This window comes from Ursus arctos, unplaced genomic scaffold (genome assembly GCF_023065955.2).
Source record: "Ursus arctos isolate Adak ecotype North America unplaced genomic scaffold, UrsArc2.0 scaffold_22, whole genome shotgun sequence".
NCBI lineage: Eukaryota > Metazoa > Chordata > Mammalia > Carnivora > Ursidae > Ursus > Ursus arctos.
Window position 1 is genome coordinate 56,099,397 of NW_026622897.1, and position 26,552 is coordinate 56,125,948.

The 26,552-nt window shown below is 41.7% G+C and overlaps 1 protein-coding gene across 5 annotated transcripts in view; it reads left to right on the plus strand.

Moving 5' to 3' along the window:
- Nucleotides 1–26,552, plus strand: part of STIM1 (stromal interaction molecule 1) — a 186,023-nt gene that overhangs the window by 121,998 nt on the left and 37,473 nt on the right. For all 5 annotated transcript variants that reach the window (XM_026517961.4, XM_044390860.3, XM_026517960.4 and 2 more), the window contains exon 3: nt 7,616–7,730. In XM_026517961.4, coding sequence (XP_026373746.2) covers nt 7,616–7,730 — 115 coding nt within the window. The remainder of the gene's footprint in view (nt 1–7,615; nt 7,731–26,552) is intronic.

Below are 26,552 nucleotides of genomic sequence, written 5' to 3' on the forward strand. Positions count from 1 at the left end.
TGTCACAACAACTCAGCTCTGCCTTTGTAACATGAAAGCAGTTCTAGACAGTACCTAAATGAATGACTGTGGCTATGTTTCAATAATGCTTTATTTATAAAAAAAAGAAGCAGCAAGCTGGATTTGGTCCATAGCTATAGTTTCTTGACCACTGGTCTGGACTATAGGTGTCTGGTAAGGAGGGAGAATGGCTGCTTAGAAAGTTAGTCTATGACCAGATTGTAAAAGGCCTTGAAGATGAGGCCAAGAAGCTAGGGCGTTATTCTGGGTAATGAGGAGCCGTGAGATTTTAAGTAGGTGCATTGGTATACTTTACAGATTTGTACTTTACAAAGGTCATTCTGGTGACTAGTGTGGTAGATGGACTGGCAGAAGTGGGACTAGGTGTACAAAGGTGAGTGAGTGGGAAATGACTGTCCTCTCTGTGCCCTCAGCAATAGCTTCTGATCTCACTGGGGACAGATCCTTCACCTATGAGACATCCAAGTCCCAGCACTTTGTACAAATGGCATTTAGAGCAATTGGAGCTAAAATGTGGGTCCTTGTTAGATGTCGAAGAAGTGAACAAGAGTTGGGAAGCGTCTTTAGATCTGGGACATGGGTCTTGTGGGTTCTAAGTAGTGTGTATGTGTGCGGAGGGGGCTAAGTGGGAGTGGAGGTGTTGTGGTTTCATTTGGGAGACATGGAAGCTGAGCAGTTGGGAACACAGTTGGAAATGGGAGGGAAGAGTAATTGGTTCTAAGGAAATACCCAGGTGCTCTGCCCTGATCCCTGCACCCAAGGGTGCGCTGCTCCTCTGCCAGCTTTATGTCAGTGAATTCTGTTCACCGTTGAAGCTGGCTGCACCTGTTTTGTTGGGGATTCTAGAGAGATGTTCCCCCTCCGTCTGTTCTCACGCACATCTCCTCACTACTGTTTCACTTGGGGTGGGGATGGGGTTGCATTCTTGGCGCCACCGCCAGGGAGATCGCTTTTCTGAGCTCCTGGAGCTAAATATACCTCGTGACAGCTGGTCCCTGCCCTTCAGAGAGCTATTGAGCTGTGGCTGTAGCCACTGCTGCGTTCCCCATGGTAAGGCAAGACTTTTAGGGAGCCTTCTTAGACCTTCCTGAGAGAAGAGCTACTTGTTCTGAGTCTCAAATAGTAAATCTTCATTATGGGAGCCAAAAGTTGCCTCTTTGGTTTGGTCTGGGTTTTGCTTTTTGTTGCTTTTAAACTTTGTCTCAAATCAGACCTTAGCTATTAGCTGGATGTGGGGCAGTGTTCAGCGTGATATATGGCAGTGCCTACCTCAGGTCCCTTGGACATCAGAGTTCAAGTTCAGTGCAGAATTTTGTCTGCTGCGCTTATGCCTGGATCACCGGGACCTTCATCCAAGCCCATATGGTTTGGTAGCGGAGATAGACGATAACCCCGGTGAGGGTGTACATGGCGCAGAAGAGCGACCTTTGACAAAGAAGCTTTTTCTCTTACTTTCATAGCCTTACCTCACCCTCCTGCCAGTAATAGTGACAACTAACATTTGAGTTGTGCTTTACAATGTAACAGAGCGCTTTTGTGTGCATCAGGAATCACAAGCTCTCTGCTCTCACACCGGAGAGCACATGGCTCTTCAGAACAGGGCAGCTGATGCTCGGCTCTGGCACGTTGTTGCCAGGTCCGTCTGCAAAGCCAGGAGTGGTGCCCTGGGGGTGGGGGTGGAGGCCCTCATGACCTCCGTCGGCACCAATTCCCCCACCTCCAGGCTGCTCCAGATGACAACATGGACAATATGTCCTTTGATATGGACAATGGACTTTTTTCATAGCTTCAAGTAAAATGTGAATAGAAACATCTTCAGAAAATGTTGCGTTTTGAAGTTAACTTGAAATGAGCAACCTATATAAAAATAATGAGCTTGCCATGCCGACACCAGCTCTTGACAAGTCCCTGAGCCACCATCTCCCTTCCAATTGAATTGCAGCCCTTAAGCCCTTAAGATCTGGCAGTTCAGTGTCTAGATCTTTAGATTTTTTTTTTTTTTTTTAAGATAACCTGGGGGCGCCTGGCTGGCTCAGTCGGTGGAGCATGGGACTCTTGATCTCGGGGTTGTAAGTTCACGCCCCATGTTGGGTGTAGAGATTACTTAAAAATAAAATCGTAAAAAAAGTTAAAAAAATAAAGATAGCCTGAAAAGCTGGATTTCTTGGTATGAAATCTGATTCTTAAATATGGGTTCAATTTAGAAAATGCTCTGTGGGCCCTTAAAAGATAGGTACAAAAGCAGCTTGTGACTTCTGCAAGCATGTGTCCTTTACCCCTTAGTGCACTTAGATGAGAGGGACACCTAGTTCTCGTTCTGACTGGGAAACTGGGTCAGAGAGGCCAAATCGCTTGCCCAAAAGTCACACAGGAAGGAAGGGGTCTGTTTCTGTAGCCTGTGCACTCTTCCTATTTATAGTATACTGCTCGTCCTCCTCTTAAGGTCTGATTGGTGCACCCCACTTCTTTGTTCTCTGAAGAGGTTCCCTTCCTTCAGGCAGAGCTTCTGGCAGCCCACGTTCCTCATTTGGCGCCATCTCTTGCTGGCCTTGTGTTCTGATCCCACTCCTTCTTTGCATGCTTTGTGGCACCCAGGAGCCTGGACGTGAGCCCCGTGCAGGTCCTGCTTGTACTTTCTTCCCATGAGCTTCTCTGCTCTCCGTATACCTTAGTGAGCAGACGTGGCTATAAAAAGCAGTCTGTTTCTTATTGGTTCCCGATAAGCAGCTGGTATGTGTCGTCAGACAGTTTCCTAAAGTTAGCTGGGAATGGCAGAAAATCCCCTCTCTTGGAGGTTTTGGCATTTCTGCTCCTAAGGCCTGCGTAGGATGTGTGTTTCTCTAGTCTTAGGTTAAGAGGGTCTGGGTTAGAGGCGCCTGGGTGGCTCAGTTGTTAAGTGTCTGCCTTTGGCTCAGGGCGTGATCCCAGAGTCCTGGGATCGAGTCCCGCATCGGGCTCCTCTGCTGGGAGCCTGCTTCTTCCTCTCCGACTCCCCCTGCTTGTGTTCCCTCTCTCACTGGCTGTCTCTCTCTGTGTCAAATAAATAAATAAAATCTTTAAAAACAACAACAACAACAACAACAACACTAAAAAGAGGGTCTGGGATAGAGCCCAAGAGGACTGACACAGGGCACACCTCTATCTGTTTAAAATCTTTAAAATATTTGCAAATCCTGACAACTTTTCATTACATCCACACTACTACGTCGTTTCAAGCTAAATTATTGTTAATAGCCACCTGACTGGTTCCCTTGCACCCGTCCTTGCCCTCCTGTGGTCTGCTTTCTTGCACAGCATTTTATTTTTATTTTATTTAACTTATTTATTTTTATTATGTTCAGTTAGCCAGCATATAGTACATCATTAGTTTTTGATGTAGTGTTCGATGATTCATTACTTGCATGTAACACCCAGTGCACATCCCCACATGTGTCCTCCTTAATACCCATTAGAACAGTCTTTTAAAAAATATAAATGTAGGGGCGCCTGGGTGGCACAGTGGTTAAGCGTCTGCCTTCGGCTCAGGGCGTGATCCCAGCATTATGGGATCGAGCCCCACATCAGGCTCTTCTGCTATGAGCCTGCTTCTTCCTCTCCCACTCCCCCTGCTTGTGTTCCCTCTTTCGCTGGCTGTCTCTATCTCTGTCGAATAAATAAATAAAATCTTTAAAAAAAATAAAAATAAAAAATATAAATGTAGGGGTGCCTGGGTGGTGAGGTCAGTTAAGCGTCAGACTCTTGGTTTCGGCTCAGGTTGTGATCTCGTGGTTGTGGGCTCGAGCCCTGAGTCAGGCTCCATGCTCAGCGGGGAGTTTGCTTGAGATTCTCTCTTTCCCTCTTTCCCTCCTACTTGTGCTCTGTCTCCCCCTCTCTCCCTGGAATAAAGAAAGAAATCTTTAAAAAAAATTATATATATATAAAAATGTGATCACGTCACATCTCTGTTCAAACTTCTCCAACAGCTTCCTTCCCAGAGTCGAAGTCCCAAGTCCTTATAATGACCTACAAGGGTGCTTATGATCTGGACCCCTGTTGCTTCCCTAGTTCATCTCCCACTAGGCACCACCTCTATTTCTCTCCAGCCACACTGGCCCCCTTGCTGTTCCTTGAACATACCAAGCGTGTTCCTGCCTCAGGGCTTTTGCATTTGCTATTCCCTATGCTTCGGATACTCTTCTCCCAGTTATTCTCCTTGCTTTTCTCCAGCATCCTCTTCAGATGTCTGCTTGAAAGTTACATTCTTAATGAGTCCTTCTGTGACTCCTCGAAAATGACAAACCACGAATACCATTACTCTTGGCATTCCCTATTCCTCTTTCTTGCTTTATAGGAATTATTGTCTCTCTCACCCAAAGAGGATGTTAGCTTAGTGACAATAAAGATTTGTATCTGCTTTGTTTATTACTTACTGTATTTCTAGTGCCTGGAACTATGCCTGGTACTTAGAAATCTTACATCTGTTGACTGACTGAATGAATTTCTATCCCCAGCCTAGCTGTGTCAGACTGCTTGTGACTGTGTCTTCCCTGCGATGTCCCTGTGTCTGCTGTCTGAGGTCTAGATCTCATCACTTAGGTGTCCAGGGAGAGCAATCAGACTCTCAATAAATTAACAAAGTTGTCCTAAAATTAATTTTGAAAAATTAACAGCTGAGATTGACAAAAGAAGTATTCTGAAATATAAGAGCCGGGGAAAGAGGGGGTCCAGGCGTTAGAAAATATTAATGAAGTATAAAGTAAAATAAAAGGCATAATAAAATAGTCAACTGCTGGTACAAAAATAGAAATATCATTTAGTGCAAAAGAATGCAGAGCCTAGAAATGTACTCGAGCATACATAAAGACTTAATTGATTACTAAATAGCGTTTTTCAAAATGAATAAAAGATAATTTAATGAATGGGGTTGGGATAACAGGGTGGCAACTTGAGAAAAAATGTTAAAGTTCACAACTTACGGCATAAAATGAATTGAATGTCAGATGCCCTAAAAAGCTGACTATGAAAAAAAATCAAAAAATACTTTCATCAGTTTAGTTTTTCTAAGAATTGACAAAATCTCTTTGCTCCGGGCTCTTTACCACGTCACCTGTGTAATCTTTATTAAAAAATTCTCTCACCGATTACAAATGAGAGGTTGGGAGCTGGAGAATCTAACTCTCCGGGTCAGAAGGACTTGAATTTAGTTGTTGCCAGAGGGCATGAAGGAAGGGCTGTTCAACTGCTTTCACCTCCTCATCTCACCAGAGGTCTCGACTTAACACCATTCCAGCCCCCACAGGAGTGTTGCCAGCCCGTTGCTAAATCCCAGGTAGGAGAACGTGTTAGAGATGCCCTTCAGTATGTAGCCATTAGCCACATATGGCCATTGAATTCTACATTAATTTTTTAAAAATATTTTATTTATTTATTTGCCAGAGAGAGAGAGAGAGAGAGAGAGCACCTGAGCAGAGGGAGAGGGAGAAGCAGATTCCCTGCTGACAAGGAGCCTGATTCACAACTTGATTCCAGAACCCTGGGATCATGACCTGAGCCAAAGGCAGGCATTTAACTGACTGAGCCACCCAGGCGTCCCAATTTTTTTTTTTTTTAAATCTCAGTTTGTTCCTCACCCGAGGCACATTGTGAGTGCTCAGTAACCGCATGTGCCTAGTGGGGACTGTTGGGACAGGACAGATATTGAACATTTCCATCATTGCAGGAAGTTGTATTGGACAGCACTACATTGTAGTTGTGGGCATTGCCGAATTCTTTGTGCTCAGTAGCCTATAGTCTGTCTAGGTTGAGAGGCTCCGGTGCGGACTCCCTGCAAACTTCTCTCCTGAGTCATTAAGCCTCAGATGTCTTAATGTCTGCAAAACCCAGGGGAGGACATCACCCCTTGATTATAGGTCTAGGGAATCTGGGTCCATACTATCAGTCATCTGTTTGTTTAGTGAATAACATTTACTGATACTACCATGGGTCAGACCCTTTCCTGCACTCCGAAGGTAGGGAAAGACAGATAAGAAACATTTCCTGAAAATCCTGCTAAACAATGTTTTAAAAGGTAGTGATCAGAATTGACTTTGATGTTTGAGGCTCTAGGGAAAGCAGTGATCAGTGTTTAATCCTCTGCATACCAATGAGGTTAAGGATCTGGCTGAATGAGTATCTGTGAAGTTAATTACCAGTTAAATTTCCTTTTTTTTTTTTTTTTAAAGATTTTATTTATTTATTTGACAGAGATAGAGACAGCCAGCGAGAGAGGGAACACAAGCAGGGGGAGTGGGAGAGGAAGAAGCAGGCTCATAGCGGAAGAGCCTGATGTGGGGCTCGATCCCAGAACGCCGGGATCACGCCCTGAGCCGAAGGCAGACGCTTAACCGCTGTGCCACCCAGGCGCCCCACCAGTTAAATTTCTAAAAGCTTTGATTTCTTTTGCTTTTCTTCTTCCTTGTAAGAGTATGTTATGGAAAGAAATATCAATAATTAAGGGACAGCATCTATAGTGCTGTGGGGAAATTTGGACAATAAAGTCAGATATCTTGCATTGGAATACAAATCCATCACTTACCAGATGTAACCTTGAGCAAATGTTTGAGTTGTCTAATGCTGTGTAACAAACTTCCCCAAAACTCAGTGGCTTAAAACAGCAACATGTATTTTGTCATTTACCTGCCATCGGTGCATGGCTCAGCAGGGACAGCTCATCTGTGTCCACTTGAGCTCAGATGCAGTGACTCAAAAGCCGGGGGGGCTGGAATCACCTGAAGTGTCAGTCACTCACATGTCTGACCCCTGGGCTGGGGGACAAACAGCTGGGGCTGTTCACACATCTCTCTGTATTTCCATTTAGTCCTTCCACATGATCTCTCCAGAATGGTGGCTTTTGGGTAGCCAGGCTTGTGTATATTGTTGGCTCAGAATTCTGAAGGTCTGTGTCCCAAAAGGGAGAGAGCCAGGTGGACATTGTAGTGCCTTTTCTCACCTCATTGTGGCCACATTCCATTTGTTAGAAGATGAGTCACTCATGTCAGCCTATATTCAGGGGGAGGGGAATTCACCTTTTGTGGGAGGATTGTCATAGAATTGTGGACATATTTTAAAACCATCATAACAAGTAATTTAATCTCTCTAAATTTCATGTGATTTGGGGCAAGTTGCATTATCTTAGAGTATTACTGTTCTCATTTGTAAAATAGGTGTGATAATTCACTGCTTGTAGAGGATTAGATGAAAAAGTATTGTAGAAGTTCTTGGAATATTGCTTAGTATATAAACAAGTGATCACAAATTAATTCTTTTTCCCTATCCTTCTTCCTTCTTCTAGCTGATTGAATTCCCGTTAACTATCATTTAGTATCTTTCCATAATTACAAAACTATGAGGGAGGATTTTCTTATTCATTTTGTTTCAAGTGAAGCATACAACAAAGAAGAAGAGGCAGTGCAGTTGGCAACTAGGACGTGCGCACGTGGAAGGACAGATGAGCGATGTGCTACACGTGTACATTGGGTGGACGGAATGTGCTGTGAAAAGCTGGATGGCCTGCGTGGACATCTCGGTGGGCTGGCTCCTACATATCTCTTGTGACTTGTGTGCTTTTCCCTTGCAGTTCCTGAGGGAAGACCTCAATTACCATGACCCGACCGTGAAACACAGCACCTTCCATGGTGAGGATAAGCTCATCAGTGTGGAGGACCTGTGGAAGGCATGGAAGTCTTCAGAAGGTAATAGGCAGCTTGGTTGTCAATCTTAGTTGCTGGAAGTTTTAGAGAAGACAGAAGAAGATGGGCAGCAACTTGGCCTTAAATCACATGAGTATAAAATGGTTTGTAAAGAGCACATTATTAAAATGGTTCTACATATAGTCACTGAATAAGACTGAATGCTGGGAAGGGGGGAGATGTTCCAAATAGAGTGGGAGCTGCTCTTCATTAGAATTCTAATTGAGTTCCATCCTGTCCCTACCTGTCTCCTCACCACCTGTCCCTGCTGCTTTTCCAGAGATGAGGAGCTTGCTGGCCTTTTGAGGCAGCCCCTTCCTTCCATAGCTACCCACCTGGTCTCAGCGATTCAGATACTGGCTGCAAGTAAGATGGATTCTCCCCTGAGTCTTCTCTTTCCCCAGTTAAATAGCCAGGTTCTTTGAAGGAAACATGTTTTCTCAGCCGCCTCCTCATCTTGGTTTCTTGCCTGTGAAGACTTTTGTAAATGTCTTAGATCATAACTCCTAGAGTCAGTTGCAGACCCCCAGGTGTGGTTTGACCAGCTCAGGGTTGAGCAGGACTGTCAGCTTCTTAGTTCTGGACCCTGTGTGCATCTGTGAATGCAGCCTAATTAATGCTGGAGCCTTTAGCAGTCATGTCATTCTGCGGACTCATGGTGAACTTATTAAATTAAAACTTTAGTCATTTCTCATGCGTAAAACTGTTAAACTGTGACTACCATTTTTTTTTTTTTCTGGAGCATTTGCTTCAGAGCTCTGAGTGAAAGAGCATATCTAATTGTGTGAAGCTTGACAGGGAAGGGAAAAACAGGGCTTTAGCCTGTCCATCTCTCTCTGTGGCTAGAGTGTCCTTTGATACTAATAAGATTGGAAGCAATCTCTTTGCAGGGTCTCATAGGGTAGGTCTTGATTCTGAGAAGGGTCAAACTTAAATGACCACCAGGGCCCCTGCTTTTGCAGCTGAGGAGCCTTAGGCCTCGATTTAATAAAGTGACTTGTTTGTTGTCATACACTTAGTAAATAGTAGAGCCAGGACTTAGACCTGGACCTTTCGCTCGCTGGGTCAATGCTTTTCCATGCCATCTTAGTTGAAAGCACTGGTCTACTGGTAGAGAAAACCAGTTTTGGTAGCAAATGAGGCAGTTTCTATTTTTGTTTTAATCTTACCTAGGATTATAGAATTTTAGATCTGGAAGGGATCATGTATAATGTAGGCGGGGAACATGAGATTCAAAGCAAGAAGACCTGGATTCTAATCCTGGTGCTAGCAAGGATAGGCTGATACTTCCTGCTCACTCTGTGTTTTTATCAATTTAGAAGAAGCATACGTTAGCTACACAGACAGCTTTCTAGAAATCTTTAGGAGCTGAGTTCCTTGTGGGGGCTTTGTTTAATAGCTCCTGAGCAGCTCTGGCTGTCTATTGTTGTGAGATCAAGCAGTGAAATGATCTTTGGAATTATACTGGCACTGCCAGGAAAAATCTTCTATTAGTACTGTTTAATTTTAGTTTTCTTCTTTTTTCTGTAACAACATGAGGACATGGCGCCTGGGTTTGAAGAGTGGGTTTCATAAGTGGGTATTTGGAATGAAAGATGGCAGGGAGAGCATTCCTGGCCTTCTCTGAAAGCTCGCACAGAAGTAGCTAGGAAGGGAAAGTGACCAAGAGAGGGCAGAAACAGAGACGAAATCATAATACTAAAAAGCAGCCAAGACAATTTTTCTGGTAAGAACTTTATTCCTGGACTCAGCAACTATTTGGAACACTTCCAAGTTATGTTCTAAGTGACAGGAAGATGGAAGACAATGGAGTGAGTTTTGAGGGGTTGGTTCCCATTACTGATGAGCGGAGAAACGTTCCAGTGCACCGTGGGGTAGCTCATAGCTAAGCCGAGAGGTGACACGCATGTATCATTTTAGGATTTGCTCACCACGTGTCATGCCTGCCGGTTTGACAAGCTGAAAGTGAGGATCTTCGTGTGTACTATTCCTCCCGACAGTTTGCTTCGTTATTTAGGACAAGGCCCCTAATCTCTGGAGTGATGATTTCCAGAGCTACACAGAGCACGTGATACTCTGGCACTGGTACACCCTGGCTGGCCTGAGGTTTGCTAGATGAGATAGATATCAGCAGCGTTCATTTGTGTGCAGAACATTAGCTGGCTAGTGTCAGTACAGCGACGTGATTAGTGTTGTTAACATTTTCTGACTGATGCTGGGAGCCAGTGTTTTCTCCGTGTTATTTAGATTTTAACAGAAAAGCCTGATAATTGCTGCATTAGCCAGTTCTAGACTTCGGTAATAAAAACAACAAGAACTAACGAATGACTTTAATATTTATATAGTATTTGATATATGCTAGCCACTGTTCTGAGTGATTTATATGTATTGACTCATTTGTTTCTCACAAAAACCCTTTGAAGTAGAAATACTATGATTGTCTCCATTTACAGATGAGGAATATGAGGCAGACAGCGTGTTTCATGAAGTAATGCAATGTGGTTCTGTTGCTGACTACCCAGTTAGTGCAGACTTCACAGGTTAAGGGCATAGTCACCAAGAGGACTGCTCTCACTTTAGACACCAAGCAGCCATGAACTCTGGGTGTTTCCAGCCACCTGTGCTCTGACCAACTGGCTACAAATCATGGGTTCCCACTCTCCCCTCAGGTTTGATAATTTGCGGAATGACTCACAGAACTCAGGAAAGTGCTGTATGTAGGATTATAATTTTACTATAATGGATAAAAGTTAGGGCCAGCCAAAGAAGAGACCAATAGGGTGAGGTCTGGGAGGGTCGTGAATTTGGAGCTTCTGTCTCTTCCCCTCATGGAATCAGGACCTATTACCCTTCCAGCACATTAATCACGAATGTGTTTGCTGACCAGAAAGCTCATCTGAACCTCAGTGTCCAGAGATTTTTTTGAGGTCCTATTACATAGACATGCTTGATTGAATCACTGGTTCCATGATGGCACTCAATCCGCAAACCCTTTTCCTTTCTGAAGGTTGGGCTAACATCTCCTGGCCCAAAGCCCCAATCCTCTAGTCACCTGGTTGGTCTTCATGGTGACTAACCCCCGTCCAGAGTCATCTCATTAGCTCAAACTCAAGTGCGATCCAAGGGCCGCACCATGAATAACAAGAGATATTCTTATCACCAGGGGAATTGACCCGAAGACAAAGACCACCAAATTCTATGTTATACAAAATTAAGTAAGAAAGTGCTGAACAGACTGGGCTAAGGAAGGATCAAGAACAAGGGGAACTTGAGGGATACCAGCAGCAGGGACTAGGGGACTGGCCTTTTCTAATTAGCTACTTTTAGATGTCTCTGCTTCATTCATTTTTCATCTAAGTATCTTTGCTCAACAGTCAGATATGGCGGAGGGAGAATCAGATTGGCAGAGTTTGGATCACAGACTTATTGTGTAGGGTGGTGGTAGTGAGAGAATATGTATGGAGGGGGTGTGGCAATTTCCAATCCCCCTAAGACCCTGTGAGAAAGGGGGTGGGGGTGGCAGTTCTATCAAGGGAGGGAGGCCAGGTAGATTTTATAGAATCTTTGAGAGACAGAATTATTGTTTGTATATTGAGCCAGTAGAAACAGTAACAGTGCCCTTAGAGGGATGGTGGGAGGCACCGACCTAAGAGGATTCTCCTTTAAAACACGGTTTCCATTCTTCTAAACAAAGTCCATTATTACTATTTTTTCTCCCCTTTCTTGGACATGAGATTTCAAAAGATGCTATCTGCCAAACAAAGTAATAATTTCTTTCCCCATTTGTGTGGATCAAAGACATCTTAAACCATCAACTTTGATTCTAACTAAATACTATGATTCCAGCTTAAAGCAAAAGAACTCGGTATTCTAGTGTAACTTTGAACTTTGCCTTGAGAAAATATTTATTTTCTACTGGAAATAACTTGGAAATAATTCCAAATAATAATTTGGAAATAATGAAATAAACTCAACAGATCTCCAGTTCTGTCTGTGCTATTCTTTGTAGGATGGGATTTTTCACAGGAGGCAGTTGGAGCAGTACTGGCGAACCAGGAGACTTTCAGAGAGAAACCCCGCAGAACTGGCCTTTCTCTGTTGACATAACCCAGCGGGGGCAGGTGGCGTTGGACTTCTTTCTAAACCATTTCGGAAGTCAGATCAGTATAAAAGAATTGGCATCCCCTTTTTGCTTTTACCCAATGAGAGAGATGTTTATTCTGTTGTTTTAGCTACATAAAAATTACTTGACTAGTTGAATCTTTAAGTCATTGAGTTAAATACCTCACCATTGTTGCTATATTTTTGGGGAGAAAGATACAACTGACTTTTTCTTTCTCTCGGATTCCTTTTAGATACTTTTTTCCCAATAACAAACAAACGAACAAACAAACAAGCGCAACTCGCATCAATGCAGTGATTTAACACCACAGCCATTTTCTGTTTATATTAAAGAGCTACTTGAGGGTAAAAGGTCTTACTTGTGTCCACATTTAATAAAGGAAATTGAGCATCTCTCACCCATTTCTGTTACCAAGTCCAAGGATCTACGTCTCTCCTATATTTTATGTGCATCTCCTGTGATACTGCCTTAGCTCAACTTCATCTTTTTGTTTTTTTGTTTTTTTTGTTTTTTTTATAGATTTTATTTATTTATTTATTTGACAGAGATAGAGACAGCCAGCGAGACAGGGAACACAAGCAGGGGGAGTGGGAGAGGAAGAAGCAGGCTCCCAGCGGAGGAGCCCGATGTGGGGCTCGATCCCAGAACGCCGGGATCACGCCCTGAGCCGAAGGCAGGCGCTTAACCTCTGTGCCACCCAGGCGCCCCTCAACTTCATCTTTTTGAACGAGTTATTGAGTTGTAATTGATAATACAATCAGGTGTAAATATTTAAAGTGTATAATTTTTTTGAGTTTTGACACATGTATGCAAATGGATATCCTTAATGAGATACACGCTTTGCAAAGATTTTCTCCCAGTCTGTGGCTTATCATTCTTTTGAAGAACGGTAAGTTTGAACTTTTCTAAAGGCCAGTTTTTCAGTTTGTGCTTGTGTGGATTATCCTCTGGTGCCGTATGTAAGAAATCATTGCCTAACCCAAGGCACGAGGATTTTCTTCCATGTTCCCCTCTAGAAGTTTATAGTTGTAGGTTTTATGTTTAGGCCTCTGATGTGTTTTGTATTAAGTTGTATATGTTAGTGTTAAGTACGGATCCAAGGTCTTTTTGTGCTCCTGAATGTCTTAATTGTTCTAGAAGCATTTGTTGAAAATTCTGTCCTTTCTCTACGGCATTGCCTTGCACCTTCTGTTACAAATCAGTTGTCCATATAAGTCTGTATTTATTTGTGAACTTTGTATTCGGATCCACTGCTCTATTTGTCTGTCCTTCCGTCAATACCATGCTATTTTGATTACAACAGTCTTATAATAACTGTTTTAGTCAGATAGTGTTCGCCTTCCAACTTTGTTTCCCTTTTTCCCTTTTGGCTGTTTGTTCTTGAATCAGCTTGTCAATTCTACGAAAAAGGCTGATAGGATTTTGACTGGCATTACATTGAATCTATAGCTCAGTTTGACAGAACTGACATCTTAACAACATTGAGTCTTCTGATCCATGAATTAAGTACATCTCTCTATTTACTTAGGAGACATACTTTCTCTCAGTAGTATTTTGTAGTTCTCAGTGTATAGGTCTTTCGTATTTTTTGTCAGATTTATCTCTATTTCATAGATTTTGATGTTATTGTAAATAGTATTTTTAAAATTGTAAAATATATAAAAATTTGATTTTTATATATTGATCTTGTATTTTGCAAACTTGCAATAAACTCACTTATTAATGAGATGCCATCAGAGTTTCAAATGAGATAATCAAGTCTTCTAATAAAAAAAGTTTTATTGTTTTCTTTTCGAATCTGGATGTCTTTAAAAACTTCTTGTGGGGGTGCCTGGCTGGTTCAGTTGGTAGAGCGTGCAACTCTTGATCTCAGGGTTGTTGGTTTGGGCTCCAGGTTGGGTGTAGAGATTACTTAAATCAATAAGGTCTTTAGAAAAATTTTCTTCTCATCTGATTGCCCTGGTTAGTATCTCCAGTAGAGTTTTTTTTTTTTTTAAAGATTTTATTTATTTGTTTGACAGAGAGACAGCCAGCGAGAGAGGGAACACAAGCAGGGGGAGTGGGAGAGGAAGAAGCAGGCTTCCAGTGGAGGAGCCTGATGTGGGGCTCAATCCCATAACACCAGGACCACGCCCTGAGCCGAAGGCAGACGCCCAATGACTGCGCTACCCAGGCGCCCAGCCCAGTATAGTCTTGAAGGGAAGCGTTAAGAATAGGCATCTGTGTCTTGTTTCTGATCTCAGGATGAAAACATTCAGTCTTTTACCATTAAATATAATGTTAGCTATGGGGATTTTTTTGCAAAAGCCTTTTGTCGAATTGAGGCAGTGACTTTCTGTTACTGATTTGCTGAGAACTTTTATCAGGAATGGATGTTGAATTTTATCAAATGAGTTTTCTCTGTCTATTGAGATGATTGCCTGGTTTTTCTATTTTTGTTTGCTAAGATGGTGAATTATATTGATTATTTAAAAAAATATTTTATGAGAGAGAGAGAGACAAAGAGAGAGAAAGCAAGCACATGAGCAGGGGGAGGGGCAGAGAGAGAGAGAGAGAATCCCAAGGAGACTCCACCCTGAGCATGGAGCCCAGGTCGGGGCTTGATCCGACAACTCCAAGATCATGACCTAAGCCAAAATCAAGAGTCAGATGCTTAACCGACTGAACCACCCAGGTGCCCCACATTGATTAATTTTTAAACATTAATCCAACCCTGCATTCTTGGGGATAAACCCCATTTGGTCATTGTCCTTTTACTATATGGTTGGATTCTATTTACTAAAATTTTATTTTAAATTTTTATATCTTTGTTAATGAGGGATATTGGTTTATAGTTTTCTTATAATACCTTTGTTTTTGGTATCAGGATTACGCTGGCCTCATTGAATTAATTGGGAAGTATTCTTCAGTTTTTCAGAAGACTTCATATAGAATTGGTATTATTTTTCTTTAAATACTTGCTAGAGTTCGCCAGTAAAGCCACATGATCCTGGAGTTTTCTTTGTGGGAAGGTTTTTAATAACTGTCAATTTCTTGAATAGGTATAGGACTATTAAGCTATCTATTTCTTCTTGAGTGAGCTTTTGTAGTTTGTGTCTTCAGTTTATCTATTTCATTAAGTCGTCAAATTTACTGGTGTACATTTGTTCATAACCTTTTCTTATTATTCTTTTTAATATATTGATATGCTCAAAGAACCAGTGTTTGGTTTCAAGGATTTTCTCCATTGTTGGCTATTTCATTGATTTTTATGTTGATATTTATTATTTTCTTTTTTCTGCTTACTTTGGGTTTAATTTGTTCTTCTTTTCTAGTTTGTTAAAGTGGAAACTAAGATCATTGATTTGAGGCCTTTCCTTTTTTCTAATATAAGCATTTAATGCTATAAATTTCCCGTAAGTCCTGCTTCAGGTATTTTGCAAATTCTGGTATGTTGTGGTTGTTTGCCTTTTTCTAACTGGTTTATTGGTAGCATAGACAGAGTAAAAATACCTAAAATGAAAACACAACTGGTGGTGAATCCTTATTATCACTTTTTCTTTTTTTTTTTTTTTGGTCTGATATAGTCTTCAATAACTTCGTATCCCTTAATAATATAGTCCAATTTGAGGAATTCTTTTGGACCTGGAAATGCATGCCTCTGAAATCTATCTTATATTTGTCTAGTAATGGTTCTTTGCTACGTTAGGTGATATGTTTTCTTTTGATTTTCATTCAGCTCAAAATACTTTCTCTTTCCCTTTTGTTGTCTTTGATTCCTGAGTTTTTTAGAAGCACGGTTTGTAGTTTTCAAATGTTGGGGGATTTTCCAGAGATTTTTCTGTTATTGATTTCTAGTTTAATTCCATTGTGGTCTGAGAAACATACCTTGTATGGCTTGAATCCTTTAAAACAATTTTTTTTTCTTTTTCAAATTTTTAGTTAAATTCAAGTTAGTTACATACAGTGTAATATTGGTTTCAGGAGTAGGAATCCTTTAAATATTTTTAAGACCCTTTTTTATGTCCCTGAACATCATATATCTTGGTAAATATTACATGTTTACTTGACTGTTGTTAGGTGGAGTGTTCTATAAATGTCATTCAGGCCATGGTGTTGTTCCAGTCTACTGTATCTTTGCTGATTTTCTGCCTATTGCTCTTATCAGTTATTGAGGGGGGAGTATTTAAATTTCTAACTGTAATTGTGGATTTGCCTATTTCTCCTTGCCTGTTAATTCTATGAGTTTTTGCTTCATGTATTTTGAAGGTCTCTTACTAGGTGCATAAAGATTTAGGATTTTTTTAAAGTTTATTTATTTAAGTAATCTCTACACCCAGTGTAGGACTCGGACTCATGAACCCAAGATCAAGAGCCTCATTCTTTACCAACTGAGCCAGCCAAGTGCCCCAGGATTTAAGATTATTATGTCTTCTTGATTAATTGATCTCATTATTGTGAAATGACTTTCTTTTTCCCTGGTGATATTCTTTGCTCTGAAATCTCTTTTGATATATCAATATAACTTTCTTTTGAGTATTATTGGTTTTGTGTATCTTTTTCCATCTATTTACTTTTAATCTACGTGTGTTTGTGTGTGTGTGTGTGTGTGTGTGTGTGTGTGTGTGTGTGTTTTGGAGGGAGGTGCAGAGAGAGAGGGAGAAGGAGAGAGAATCTTAAGCAGGCTTCACACCCCGTGAGGAAACTGACACAGGGCTCAGTCTCACGACCCTGAGATCATGACCTGAGTTGAAATCAAGAGTAGGACGCTTAACAGACTGAGCCACCCAGGCACCCCATTGTGTTTTTTTTATTTAAATGTGTTTCTTATAAACAGTTTATGATTGGGTCTTATATTTTTTTGCAGTCTGATAATCTCTGCCTTCTAGTTGAGGTATTTAGACCATTTACATTTAATATGGTTATTAGTGTGATTAGATTTTATCTAGATTTGAGATTTGATCTTGCTATTTGTTTTCTGCTTTTTCCTGCTGTTTTTTTATTCCCTTTTTCTCTTTTCTGCCTTCTTTTGGATTAATGAGTAGTTTTTATGATTCCATTTTATCTTTTTTATTTGTTTAACTCTGTTTTGTTATTTTAGTGATTGTTTTAGGAGATAAAATATGCATCTTTAACTTATCACTGTTTACTTTCTGGGGATATTATTATTTTATTTTTTAATGAAATATAGTTGACACACAATATTATATTAGTTTCAGGTGTACAGCATAGTGATTCAACAACTATATGTCATACTCTGCTCACACAGCTGTAGCTACTGTCAGTATATGATGCTGTTGCAATTGCAATACCACTGATTATATTCCCTTTGCTCTACCTTTCATTACTGTGACTTAATCATTCTGTCTGGAAGCTTGTACATCCCACTCCCCTTCACCCAATTTGCCCTTTCCTGTAGCTCACTCTCCTCTGGCAACCATGAGTTTGTTTTCTGTTTTATGGGTCTGTTTCTGTTTTGTTTCTTTGTTCATTTGTATTTTTTTAGATTCCACATATAAGTTAAATTATATGGTAATTATTTTTTCTGTCTGACTTATTTTAGTTCACATAATACCCTCCAGGTCCATCTGTTGTTGCATATGGTAAGATCTCATTCTTCTTTGTGGCTGAGTAGTATATATACCACATCTTCTTTATCCATTCATCTATCAATGGATACTTAGATTGCTTTCATATCTTGGCTTTTCATATCTTTCAAATCATGCTGCTGTAAACAGGGGTGCATATATTTTTTCAAATTAGTGTTTTCATTTTCTTTTGGTAAATACCTAGGAGTAGAATTACTGGATCATATGGTAATTTTATTTTTAATTTTTTAGGGAACCTCCATACTGCATTCCACAGTGACCGCACCAATTTACATTCCCACCAATAGTACATGAGGTTTCTCAAGAGAGATTATTATACCTTATCACATATAGTGTAAGAACCACATAGTAGTGTACTTCCATTTCTTCCCTCTCAACCTTAATTCCAGTCTCTGCACTGTGGCCTGGAAATTCTTTCAAAGCCAGAAGCTAGGGCAATTGTATCACCTGCCTCATTTGTTTACTATCTCTCAAAGATCACTGTCCATTGTAGGCTGATGTCCAGTGTCTTGAAAACCATTGTTTCATATATTTTGGTTTTTTTTCCCCTGGGTTTCCCCCCCAACGCCTGTTTTTTTTTTTATTTTTTATGTATTTGGTTGTTTCAGGAGGGAGGATGAATTCCATTCTAGTTACTTCATCTTAGCCTGAAGCAGAAACCTCAGCTTAATCATCTTTTGCTTGGATGCTTTCATACTATTCTTCTTGGCTCAGTCTAGCTCTACTGCAGTTTGTCCTTCGATTGGTTCCAGAGAGATCTTTTAAAAGTAAATATCTGACCACGTCTCTGCTTACATTTTTCAGTGGCTTCTCATTTAAAAAAATTTTTTTTTTTAAATTAATGAAACAAACATGCTAGGACACCAAATTCTTAGGTGGAAGAGATATTCTTAATTGGAACCTGGACAAATAAAGGTATTGCTAAAGATGGTACAAGTAAATTCCTGTGTAATCATATATGATAATCATATGTTACTTTGAAGAGATAAATATCGGCTCTTCTATTGGTTAGGTAACACTTGAGTTCCATAGAACTGGCAGTAAGCTTAGGTTATAACTGCTGTCTCATTTGGGACTAAACAGAATAAGGTACTTGAAAGTTGAGTAGTTGTTGATGAAACAAATTATTATAGAAAATGCCATTGATTTTTTAAATGTTTATCTATGAGATGTTAGATGCATTAAAATTAAGTGTCCATCTGTAATCTCAACTGAATTATCTCAGTTGGGGGCGGAGTTCAATATGTGTATATAAATAAGAATCTGGTGATCTTTTATATCCTGAGAGTTTCTTCATATTTTAATGCTCTGTTTCTCCATCATACCTTATTCACCTTTGTAGTATTGGCCCCAAACGGTACTGTTTCTCTCCTACAATTTGTGAAAACATGCCTGCATTTAAAAAAAAAATTAACTGAGCACCTTCTATATACTAGGCATTGTGCTAGATTAGTTTAGCATATCAGGCCCATGCTTATTTCTGTGATCTACTTATTTTTGTTTTTTTCGAAATTTTTAATTTAAATTTAATTTAGTTAAAATATAGTGTATTATTAGTTTTGGGGGTAGAATTTAGTGATTCATCAGTTGCATATAACACCCAGTGCTCATTACTTCAAGTGCCTGACTTAATGCCCATCACCCAGTTACCCCATCCCCCCACCCACCTCCCCTCCAGCAACCCTCAGTTTGTTTCTTGTAGTAAAGAGTCACTTACGGTTTGCCTCCCTCTCTGTTTTTATCTTATTTTATTTTTCCTTCCCTTCCCTTATGTTCGTCTGTTTTGTTTCTTAAATTCCACATATGAGTGAAATCATATGGTATTTGTCTTTCTCTGACTGACTGATTTCACTTAGCATAATACCCTCTAGTTCCAATCATTGTGTTTGCAACTGGCAGGATTTCATTCATTTTGATAGCTGAGTAATATGCCCAGACATTATCTGTCTGTCTGTCTATCTATCTATCTATCTATCTCTATCTGTCTATCTATCTGGGCAGCCCACTGTGGATTTTCAGAGCCAAAGCCAGGTATATATATGGATGAACATCTATCTATCTCTATCTATCTATCTATCTATCTATCTATCTATCTATCTATCTATCTCCCACATCTTCATTATCCATTCATCTGTTGATGGACATCTGTGCTCTTTCCATAGCTTGGCTGTTGTGGACATTGCTGCTATAAACGTTGGGGTTCAGGTGCCCCTTATTTTCTACCACTTTTCATCACATCTCTTCTATGGCTGCACTGATTTATCTGCAGTTACTAGGATATATCGTTTCCTTTTATCGCTTGATGCTTTCCTATATACTGTTCCCTCTGTCCTTCCCCCTTGTTGATCTGATTAAATCCTATTTGACAAAGGCTCAACTTAAGTTTCCCCTTCTTTAGGAAACCATAGCCTGGAAACCATAGCCTAGGCTGGTGATGGGTAGTAAGGAGGGCACGTACTGCATGGTGCACTGGGTGTTACACGCAACTAATGAATCATCGAACTTCACATCAAAAACCAGGGATGTACTATATGGTGACTAACATAATATAATAAAAAAATATTATAATAAAAAAAAATAAGAGCCTACTGTGTTCCCACAGCTCCTTACTCTTATCTCATTGTAGTATTTAGCGCACTAATTGCAACCATCTGTTCCCTCGCCTGTTTTCACACCAGACTGCTTGAGGGCATTATCTTATGTGATTTTATATCTTAACACTTAGCAGAGGACCTGGCCCAGTGTAGGGATGAGGAAGACAAAGTTTGTCCTTGGCTCTGCCATTGTGTGATCTTAAACAAGTGGTTTGGCTCATTCAACATTCCAAAACCTAGGTTCTCTTACTGTTCTGTAGCCATGTAGACCTGGTTTGTGCAGGGTGGCTCAGTGTACCTGTCACATGAGGCCTTGGCCCAAGGGCCGGATTCTTTTTGCAGTGGTGATTCGGGGCTTAAGGTTGACACCACATCGGAAAACTAAGACCCCTGCCTCCCTGTAGGCGCAGATGGCAAGCTGCTAGTGAAAGCCAGAAGGAAACCACTCAGAGAGACAAACCATAGGCCTACGCCACAAACTCCTTTTAGGAGAGGGCCACTTTGGTAAGATTCTGGAGGTGTTTTGGAGTGCTGTCTATCCAGAGTAGCCAGATAAGGAGCTAGGCCTTGTGATCCCTTTTCTCTCTCACTCTAGCAGTCAGTCAGTCCTTTCTCGGTCCCCCCACGTCACCCCATATACCCTTGTGATGTAGCACTTACCACACTGTCTTATACTTATGTGTTTTCTTATATGTCTCCTTCTCTAGAAGAGAGCCCTTGTGATGGAAGTTTTGCATGTTGTGTATAGTAACTCGCCCAGAACCTACCAGAGTAGGAAGCCAAGGAAAGCTTGGTGAATGAAAGAATAAATGAATGGTGATGGTAATAATAGCTAATGTTGCCTTGGCATTTATGTCTGCTTGGAGCTTCCTGTATTTTCACTTTGCTCTTATGATGTGAGAATTTTGATTCTCACCGTTTTCTAGGTGACAAAAACGAGGCCCAGAAAGGTTAAGTAACTTGTCCGTGGTCTTACATCTATCTAGTAAGCGGTAGATTGCGAATTCAAACAACAGCCCACGTTCTTAACCACTGTGCTGACTGGCTGACCAAAGAGCTGAGCAAAAGCTGACTGAGCGATCAACTGACTAACAGCTGTGTGAAGGAGAGGCAAAGAAACGACTGGCAACAGGCCTGCCAGACGTAGTTCTTTTGGGATATGGGTTTGAAACCACAAAACTAAATGAGGGCTTCATCTGGAGGCACCACCAGTCCATTAGGGGAAAGAGATCTGATTCAGGAGCCCATTTCTTATTGCTCATTCTTTCTCTGGCAAGAGAAAGGATTGGCCAAGTCCAAGGATCTGTTCTGGCATATCCCTGGAGGTATCACTAGAGCCCAAGTGCCAGGGAGGAATACTTACTGTTGCATCTTTCTGGAATGCCTTTCCCCCAAGTATTCACACGGCTCACACCTTCATTTCACTTTCTGTTCCGATGTCGTCTCATCAGAGAGGCTTTCCCCGATCTGATCTGAGGAAGCGCTACTCTTTATCCTCTTAACCCTGCTTTATTTTTTTTCATTGTAGTTATCACCACCATAGAATAATTTGTTTGTGGTGTTTTAGTTTGTCTCTCTCCGCCAGAGTATAAGCACCAGGGATCTCGGCTCTGTTTCGTGTACTGTTGTAGCCCTGGCTCCTAGGGCATTGCTTGGCAGGTAGGTGCTCAATGTTTGTTTTTGCTTTTGGTTTTTTTTTTTTTTTTTCAGTGAATAAATGATTTTGGAGTTTGAGACCACCTGCTTTCAAGGACTTTTATCATTTGGCCTCAGTAATGCCTCACTCTTCTTTGTCTCTATTATGTAAGCCTTCGACTCCAGACAAACTGCAGTTAGTGTTCTCTGAACAGGCCCCATATTTTATCGTTCTGTCTTTGCTCACATTTCTTTCTTCTGGTGGGCCTACAGCTCTGTCCACCCAGCTTCTAACCAGTTTCCAACGTCTACCCTTTTTGTATGGGAGGGAGATAGATAGATAGATAGATAGATATCTTTATATGTATATAAAGAAGAAATTACTACTGAGTTTGTGTTGTATCTTAGGCATTTTCAAACATATGAACTCATTTAATTCAACAACTTGAGGAGATAGGCATTGCTGGATTGTAAGCTACAGGGGTATCTGTCTCGATCACTGCTCTGTTCCCAGTGCCTGGCACAGAGTAGTACAAAATAAGTGTTTTGAAATGACTGGACGGATATTTTATGGAAGGGGAAATTGAGGTTCAGAATGGTTAAGTGATTTACCCAACCTGACCCATGGCTGATGGGATGGAAATAAAGGTCTTCTGGCTTCAAATTTAGTGTTTTTTCCTAATAAATTCTACAATTAAAATCTAGCATTCTAAAATGGCCAGGTATTTGGCAGTCCTGAATGACTTCATTTTTTATGGTCATTTCAGAAAAAGTGGGAGAGTTTACTCATTTTTTTTTTTTTAAGAATTTATTTGGGAGAGAGAGAGCAGAGCATGAGAGAGAGAGAGAGCACACGAGCAAGGGTGGAGTGGCAGAGGGTGAGGGAGAAGCAGACTCCCCACTGAGCAGGGAGCCCAACGTGGGGCTCGATCCCAGGACCCTGAGATCATGACTTGAGCCAAAGGCAGACACTTAATCAACTGAGCACCGAGGCACCCTGAGTTTACTTGTTTTATATAAAAATATTTCTCAAGTGGAAAAGGCCCCTTCCTATCTATGAAACATAGTATAGAGGCCAGGATAGATCTTTACTATCTGAGAAGCTAACTGAACATAAATTTCTGGAGTTCTCTGCTGATATGCAAAAGATAAGTGCTTTACTTTCATGAGAAGTCTGGGGGGGGGAAAGTGATGCTGTTGGTTGGAAAGCATAATGGAAATGCTGACAGGATGTGCTACCAGTGATCCCGGACCTACAGATTGCCTTCATTTGTGATTCATTCATTCATATTGATTCTCTTGTCTAGTAAACTTTACAGAGTAGTTCAAATGATCTAGCCCTGTGTTAGACACTGGGGAAGGTGGAAGTAGAGAAGACATTCTCCCTACCACCATATTGCTTAGAGCATAGTAGAGAAGAGAGATATGTGACTAAGTAATAACAATATAACATACAGGTTATGCAGAAAAGAAGTCTGTGTAAAGAAAGTGCTAAGTAAGCAGAGAAGAGAGAGCTAGTACTTATTTTTTTTTGAAGGTTTTAGAAGAGAGGATTTTGAAATGGGCTCCAAAGCGTTTCCACAAGCATAGAGTTAGAGCTAGGTTTTAAGGATTAGTTGGTGTTTAGCAGGCCACGAAGAGGGAAAAGAGCTTTTCTGGAAAGAGCAAAGACCTAGAAACCTGAGAGCAATGTCCAAGGATGCATAAGAAAATAGTGCAAGATACTGATTCTATATAAGGTCTGCCGAGGTAAGAGGTGGCAGACGCAGCACCCAGGACGGAGCTGTGAAGTTCAGGTCATCTGTGTTGAATGAGTTCCCCTCTTTGCCCAGTGGTGTCCAGCTGCACAAGACAATCAGCTGGGGTGCTACATGAAAATACTATACCTTGTACTTAATTGCATTTATCTCATTCTTTAATTTTTGTGTATGTTTTACAGTGTACCTAGTATCAGCACGTGGATCTTATTTATAAACCTATGTGGGCAATGTATGTTCAAAATACAGTTAGAGCGTGTCATGAAAATGGTTGGAGACTACAAAGTTAGCCACCTTATAGATTTCTCTTTGGACTCTTTGGTACGGAAAACTCCAGAGGTTGGCCTTCTCTGACTCTGTGTGGTATTCTGATCTCTCCAGGGGCCTCACAGACAGGCTTAGGGTGATGAGAGGCTCATGACTTTAGAAGACTGTCTCTTGCTCGCATGTCCTCCTGGGATTTGGACACGTGAGTTATTTGGAGACTGTATCTGTACTAAGCCCTCCTTGCCAAATTCTGTGGCCTTCTACTGACAGCCTCAGTTCTCTGTACTTGCTCTTACCTTCTTCCTCACCTTGGCCTGGAGATTCTTCCCATTTTCTCTTTTGGAATGAGAAAGCAGAACAAGACTTCGAGCTTTTAGGTCTTGAACCTTAGGGGCAAGAGGCGCTGATACCTCACCTTGACTACTGAGTGAGTGGGACACAGGGTTGCTCTCTGATAGGGATGCAGCCCATCCTGGCTTACTGTGCTCAGACTGCAGTGATGCTGGATGGCCACACCGTGCTGCCAAGCCTACCTAGGGGGGTGTCTGTTTGGGTAACAGAATGATGTGTGCAGCACACGCACACAGGCGCACACACACACAGAACAACTGCCTTGAGATTTATCCTGACGTGCAGAAGCCATTATCCTCTTCACAGTGGCTTAGCCATGTAGGGCTGACTATGCGGCGAGTCCATCCTCACTGGAGTGCGGGGCCCCCCTTACAGACCCCCTGTCTCACTTACTGTAGTGTTTAGAGCAGTGGTTTTCAGCGGGGGGCAATCTTGTGCCCCAGGGAACAGTCTGCAGTACCTGGAGACATTTTTGACAGACCAAGTGGCTGCATGCTACCCCTAGTGGCTGGACGGCGGGGATATTGTTACACAGCGTCCACTGCAGAGGACGGCCCCCACAACAAAGAATTATCCTGTCCGAAGTGTCAGCGGTGCAGACGGAGAAACCCTGGCCGAGAGTGCCTCCTGCCTGTCTCCGCCGCAGGGGAAGCTGCAGCTCGAGGAGTTCCTGCACGCCAGGCGTCTATGCTCACGCTTGTATCAAGGCATCCTCCCCGTAGACAAAAGGCCCTTGTAGCCCAGCTAGCCTCAGGCCTCTCTAGCAACAAAAAAGTGGCCTTCTTTCCACTCCACATGCCAAGCAGAAAGGCCCCTTTGTGCTAGACGCAGCCGAGCGCCCTTGGCAGCAGGGGCGGGAGCGTGTTGTTCTCCGCACTTCACAGGCTGGCACTTGTCCGTCTGCCTCAGATCTGTGTGTCACTCTGCTACACCTTCGTTACCTGGCATTCCAGACCGCCGTGTACGAGCACCTTTGTCATGTCTACAAATGGGTACAGAGGCGGATACATTCCTTCTCAGGAATAAAAGGCTAATACGTCCTGCTTTTCCAGCCCCGCTCTGCCATCCCTTCTTTCCCAAAGCCTAGGATTTGAACGTAACTCTTGGACATTAATTTCTTTCTTCTTTTCAATGTTTTCTAGTCTGGGAATTCAAAATGTAACCAAGCAATGACTAAGCGCCCTTTGCCTAAGCCTCTGGGATCTTGTCTTCCGGGATGCAGTCTGAGGGCACTAGACCTGCCTCACTTCCTCCCCAGGCCCCTTCCCCTTCTCACCTCCTGTGCCTCTGCAGATAGTTGAAGGAACCTCCAAAGTCTCTTGGCTTCAGAACTTCCCTCCTGAGCTCTAGTCGCTTCTTGAGGACATTGAGAGACTGGAGCATTCTTGGCCTTCAGCCTTGTTTCATGCAGGATGTCTGAGTGTCTGCTCTGCGCCATGCGCTGGGCTCCACTGTAGGGGAAGTAGGAGAATGAAGGGGCAGGTCCAGCCTTCCAGCTTCTGCACCTTCTGTGAGACTGACAGAAACAGCCCAAAATCTGAGTTGTTGCCGCTGTGTATTTGTTTAAGGAGATTGTTGTTTCTGTTGGGGACCCACAATCAGAATGTTTCTGGAGCTCCTCACATGGGGGTGATTATTCTTTAAGTAAATTCTTACTGATGCTACCGTATAAGAAGCTCTATTTTATTTTATTTTTTTTAAAAAGATTTGTTTATTTATTTTAGAGAGAGAGAAAGAGAGTGCGGGGGAGAGGGGTAGAGGAAAGAGGAAGAGAGAATCTTCAAGCAGACTCCATGCTGAGCGCAGAGTCCCACGCGGGGCTTAATCTCACCACCCTGAGATCATGACCTGAGTCAGCATGAAGAGTCGGATGCTTAACCCACTGAGCCACCCAGGTGTCCCCAAAGAAGCTCTGTTTTAGAGATACTGGGGTGGGCAGCGGTGAATAGGACATAGTCTACGTCTTCAGTGTTGTCTGCCTTTTCGAGGGAAATGGACAGCATTCTGATGAAAGGCAGTTTTGGGGAAAGACATGGACCTTAAGAGAAGAGGGTGAGAATCTTACCATTTCATTCTGTTTCTGAACATTTTTGGCTTCTTGCTGCTCACAGCATTAGTTTTCAGACTCGAAGAATGTACAAATTCCTTTTAAGGGAAATAACTTATCTTGGACTTACGATGCTGACTTAAATTGTTTTTGTGATAATAATTATATTTACAAACAAAATGAGGTTTAAGTTACAATTTAAAATTTGTATACCAATATAAACAAAACCAGATTGATACATTAAATAAAAGCAAACTTCAAATCCGATAAAATGGTATCTTTCTGCTGAAACTCTGTTGCTCCCAGGCTTTTTAAGGTTAGCATGCCAGTATTAGTGGGCGTCATCTGATACACATATCCTTTATGTCATGCAGCCAGCCAGCCAGCCAGCCATGAAGTAGAGAGAGAGAGAGAGCGTGAGAGCACAAGAGTACATAAAGGCTTAGAGCGAGGGTACGGAGCC